The sequence below is a fragment of the Sabethes cyaneus genome, chromosome 2 (assembly GCF_943734655.1).
Source record: "Sabethes cyaneus chromosome 2, idSabCyanKW18_F2, whole genome shotgun sequence".
In the NCBI taxonomy this organism is placed as follows: Eukaryota; Metazoa; Arthropoda; class Insecta; order Diptera; family Culicidae; genus Sabethes; species Sabethes cyaneus.
This window is the reverse complement of record NC_071354.1, coordinates 141,249,619-141,255,618: the sequence shown is the minus strand read 5'-3', so window position 1 is coordinate 141,255,618 and position 6,000 is coordinate 141,249,619. Positions and strand designations below refer to the sequence as shown.

At 34.7% G+C, this 6,000-nt stretch overlaps 1 protein-coding gene across 1 annotated transcript in view; it reads left to right on the top strand.

The window, feature by feature from the left end:
* The first annotated feature begins 3,668 nt into the window (after nucleotides 1–3,668).
* Nucleotides 3,669–6,000, top strand: part of LOC128737240 (protein FAM135B) — an 80,996-nt gene continuing 78,664 nt past the window's right edge. Inside the window, exon 1 of the mRNA XM_053831838.1 lies at nucleotides 3,669–3,776. Coding sequence (XP_053687813.1) covers nucleotides 3,700–3,776 — 77 coding nt within the window. The 5' untranslated portion in view covers nucleotides 3,669–3,699. The remainder of the gene's footprint in view (nucleotides 3,777–6,000) is intronic.

Here is a 6,000-nt window from a genome sequence, read left to right as displayed (position 1 = left end):
TACACCACTATACCTACATGCTTAAATAAACTGCTTTTCTTCGCTTTTTGCTTTTCTTGTACAATTGTGAGTAACAGCAAGTGAAGAAAATGACAATTGAAATCTGAAATCAAAGAAAAGAAAAAACTTTTCGATTGAATCCCACTATTTAATATTTATTTGCAACAGATACGTAGTTCGCCTACGACGTGCAGACTTCATCAGTGTCTTATTTCAAAGCGTATACGTATCTGTCGCGAATAAATATTAAATAGTGGAATTTAGTCGGTAAAAGTTTTTTCTTTTCTTTAATTTCAGAGTTCGTATTCCACTAAGAGGCTTCAAAAACTTCAGACAATTGACATGTTTCTCACTTTTCTTGAATTTCATTGCAAATTTTAAAATTGCAAATTGTCATCACATACATACATACATACATACATACATACATACATACATACATACATACATACATACATACATACATACATACATACATACATACATACATACATACATACATACATACATACATACATACATACATACATACATACATACATACATACATACATACATACATACATACATACATACATACATACATACATACATACATACATACATACATACATACATACATACATACATACATACATACATACATACATACATACATACATACATACATACATACATACATACATACATACATACATACATACATACATACATACATACATACATACATACATACATACATACATACATACATACATACATACATACATACATACATACATACATACATACATACATACATACATACATACATACATACATACATACATACATCGCACACATTGAATACAATCAACATTTGATTGATATGTTTTGATTTCACACGTTTTAACGGTTTAATATACGGTGCTTAAGTGTTAAAGTTTGAATAACTTTTGAATGAAGCGTCCGATTTTAAATAACTCGGTTTCGTTTGATAGATCTCAGCAGTAATTTTCAAATAATCATAAAATGTGTGATGTTTTTCATTAAATTAATGCTTATATGTTACATAAATATGTTTTAAATACTATTTTTTCACATTTCTTTATGTAACTTTCAAACTACAAGTCCAATCGTCATGAAATTTGGAAGTTAAGGGTTTGCAAGGCTCCTCTTTCATATGCAATCAATTTTGTTCAAATCGGTTAAGAGACCTATGAGATAATGAAGTCCCATATTTTTCGTATTTTTATACATAACTTTTGAACTAAAAGTCCGATCAGTATGAAATTCAATAGCGACCAATGGGACACCTAGACCTTTCATTTGACACTAAGAACATTAAAATCGGTCCAGCCATCTCCGAGAAAAGTGAGTGAGATTAAAAGCGTCACATACACACACACACACATACACACACACACACACACACATACACACACACACACACACACACACACACACACACACATACATACACACACACAGAAAATGCTCAGTTTTCAAAACTGAGTCGAATGGTATATAACATTCGGCCCGCAGGACCTTCTTTCCATTTCCGGTTTTCCAAGTGATTTCTATACCTTTATACTATATATTTATATAGTAGAAAGGCAAAAAGTTTGCACTTCGAATGGAATTACAGTCTATTCTAGACAAAAAGGCAAAAATGTTCTGGATTAGTTCGATGCAAAACTGTTTAACATCCTATACCAATCCACTCAGGAATTTCGCCCTTCTCGTATCATCAGAGGAAGGAAAGCAACATAACTAGTTTGCTTCAGAAAGCTGCCAATTCTAATTCCTTCTGTACATGATTGTAGTTAAATATTCATTGAATGCTCACTTTCGGAATTATCTGCTTAGACTACAATTCTATCTTCAACTTAAACAGTAAACAAAAAACCTCAACCTTTAATTAATGGACAAGGTAGTCCAAATCCCGCAACAGAAAATATCTAGCCACATTTTTCATTGTCTATCACAGAGAACAAGCGGCAACAGTTTGAACAAGAATTGAGGAAAATGTACTCCCATCAGAGTTAAGCTGTTTCGATTAACTTCCCACCAACATTTTTATTTTCAAACTTTCTCCACTTTCCAAGAGAGTTGGTATGTGTGTTTAAACGACACGGATAGAGTAGGTAAATATATGATGAGCTCGATATGGGACAACCAAAAGTTTTCAGGAAGTTGTAGGCTTTTATCGTTTTTGCAATGCAGAAGCAATTCAAAAAGAATGGTATTTCTCGCCAGTAGGGATCAAACTTTATGGCCACAAACCTCTTAATAGAGGAATGTAAGAGCCTTTCTTTTAGTATTGTTTAATTTACGTCGGCATCAGTCAGCACCGAAGGCTGCAGGGACAGGATTCTATCTTAATGACAATTAGGCTAATAAGGCTTAGCCTGTTAATGCAAAGGTTGGCCTTATCAGAGATTTGTCGCTTTAATGAATCTAATTCGGCTGGAAGCCCAAATCAGTTATTTGACCACACATCCACTTCAACAATATTGGAGCCTGAGAGAATGGGCCGAAAACCTATTTGAGTTAATCGGTTGAATGCGGCCAATTTGGTCATAATCGAAGTTTTATTTTAATGATAGAGATAGTTGATAGTTAACGCTGTCGTTCATTCTATATGTCATAATAATTGAATGACGTAACCGAACATGAATCAAACAAATAGCGTTTATAAATGAATGATTCAATTAATATAGTACAATACATGTCAGGCACATCAAGTCAGAGTTTTTTTTCATTGTTGAACATGAATTAGACATACCGAGTTTCTATCACTATAAATTTATTATTGATACCTAAACTAGGCGTATTCTACTTTGCTACCAAAAAAAATACTTTTTCCTTACTCCTAAATGGTACGACTTGTCACACTTCACCATCCAAGGACAAATACCAGGATGTTTAGGCACTTGTGTATCAGACTGTAATTATACATTTCTATTCCCACAGAAATTATGCATGCGAAAACCCGAAATGAAAATGTAACCGCCTTCAGACATCCGACAGCAGAGAGAAGACATGTCATCTATGTAGTTTCTTTGTTGTGTAAACAAGCAAGCGATTAAAATCAATCAAAAAGAATAAAAAAGTGTGTGTGAGTGTGTTTTTTATGATCAAAACGCAAAAGTTCATCACGAATGCAGACGAGTGTCAAATCTTAAAAAAAGTGTTGTATTTCTTGCTTTATATCAATAGAAAAACGATTTACTAGGCAAGCCCTTGGAGCATGGTCATCATCGGAAAGAATGTTCCATGTTCCATGAAAGAATATCAAAGTGTCACAAATGAGAAGAGTGGAAGAAGATGGATGCCTAAATCCGCCAAACGAGGCGCAAAAATATCACGAGCTGAAAGATAAATACAAGGAAGAAAAGAAAAGATTTATTTGATCCCCAGTGCGAAATCTCGTGTCGTGAAAACTCGGAAAAGCATTCGAACGAAGAAAAAAAAACAAATTATCTCTCAAAAGCTCACACGAGCAGCCGGGGGACGCGGAGATTTATCCGGCTGGATTTTCAACTCAAACGATAGTCACTCTGGTGTGAATGGGCCGCTTAAATGAAGGATAAGTAGTGGAGAGCCCCTGGTGACATCCGACGAACACCCGACATCAATCCAACCGGCTCTGTGATAAGATAGTGATCTTCGTGACCAAACTGCACTTCTGGATAGCAAAAGCGACGGTTAAGGATTATGGCCGATCTACAGGCGACCATTGAATTTGCGGTCGAGCTATATAAGTTCTACAATGTGGATCTGTTCCAGCGAGGGTGAGTAAATGATATTGCTTTAAATGATACTATATATTTCATTTGCTACCAAAAACGTACTAATAAATTACATGCTATTTAAACTTCAATTTAAGTGAATTAATGAAGCTAAATTTTCATGTTGAATAATAATCTTAAAACTGTTTCAAACTAAGTTTAGTTTACCCATATCTCACTAAATCTAGCAGTGCACTAAAATATGCGAAATTGCAAATTTATCATTCAATAATGACGTCCACTGCTTATGGAGGGGAGGGGGGTGTCAATTTTGTGACAGGTTGTGACAAAGGGGGGGAGGGGGTCTAGGCAAATGTGACATCCGCCGAAGAAAATTTATTCTCAGAAAAAGGCTGCAAAAACTGATCGATTTATTTCGATTTTCGAATTTATCTTACTTCAGAAGATCGCAAGAGGACCCGACATCGTCGAAACAAATAAATAAAGCTGATTCTCTCCTATCTTCTCTTCACTCAAAAAGCAACTTGTTTCATTTGTTGAACAGAATCTTTCAAGCAAGCTTCAATTGATGCTGGTAATTGTTTCAGCTGACGGCGCCGAAAGTCGGGCACGATTTACCTATGTTACACTAGATTAATTATACCATGCGTTACTGAAAATGATTTACATATACCCTTCAAATATGTAAATCATTTTCAGTTCATTTGCAATCAAAGTTTCTAGCCTTTTACTAAATATTTGATAGATAAGTACAAAAAAAACTTTAAAAGCTATCGTCACGATGTAGTGAAACCTGCCTCGCCGATGCAGATTGAAGTTGTTTTAAAGCGGAGCGGTGCTCTTCAATTGAAACCAAAACTTCATTTCTTCTTTGTGGCGATTTGCAATTGAAAGTTGTTAGAGCCTTTGTTCACAGTTCATAAATCGTGTCCATAAAAATGTTTTTTTTTTTCTAATAAAATTACATACAGCAATTCGGTAAAAAAATCAGTAAAAGTCTACTCGCTGGGTGGAGAAAGTTAGCAAAACGTGGAATCTTTTTTTATAATTTCGTTAAAAAGATAACATTGAGATCAGTTTATCCGGAAAAATCTAGAAATTAAATTTTTTTTTTGAGAAAATACGCGACTGTTATTTTCTATGGTTTTTTTTAATCTTACACTACTTCTTAAAAGATTAAGCTATTTTTATTAAACACTTTTTGCTTTTAACACGCTTTTTATTTCTATTTTAGGTTTGTGTGACGTCCAAAGGGGGGGGGAGGTTGAGTTTTGTGACACAATCGGACAGAGGGGGGAGGGGTGGTCTAAGAAAGCAGAAATTTGGTGGACGTCATTTTTGAATCGTCCCTAAATGCAAAATTTATCGAAATATCTGTTAAAAAAGACCAATCCAAACCAATCTACAGCGGGTATTTATTTTACAAAAACGTCCTTTATCGCAATATCTCCAACTGCCACTGGACGACATTCAATTTTTTGATGTTAAAAGAAAAATATTTTATAGCGATTCTAATGGTTAGGACTTTACTCGCGGCACGCGTCGCGGCACCTTATTCTGTATGTACTGAAAACCAGACTCCTGATGTCATGTTTTGGTTCGAAAATTACGAGTGCTCGTAGGTGTTCTTCTAGCAATCCCAAGAAACATTTATGCGCTAATTAAACATTTTAGCAGCCATAATTATTCAGCCATAGCTGAATATGCATCGAATAAAATTTATGTAAACTATTGTACAATACTTATTCAGCCGAAATTGGAGAACGTATACAACCTATATCGTTTGAGACAGAAAAAACACTCGTTAAGCAGTTACATCGCCTCTGTGCGCCTTGTTTCCAACTTTGCGCAAATTGGTTATTTGAAAACGCACAAAAGCCTGTATTAAGCTATATTACAGCTTTAAAGCAGCTATTAGCAAGCCCGAAGCTTGACTTAGATGTTTAAGAGCTGAAAAAACGTTTTTATTTCTAAAACTAAACCATAGTTCAGCCACAGGTTGAATAAATTCAGCTAAAAAAAGGTTGATCAGCCTGAAATTGTTACTTGGGTAGCTTCTTTCAAAGCTGCAATGGAGCTTAATAGAGGCTTTTGCGTGTTTTTAAATATCCAATTTGCGCAATGCTGTCAATTCTATTTTTAGAACGAGAAATAGATTTCAGTCGCTTAATCAACGTCTCATCAACCTTTATGCAACCAAAAAATAATCTACTTTAAATTTAAAAAAATAGAAGGCGTCATATTTATTCTGCTATGGCGTTGTATG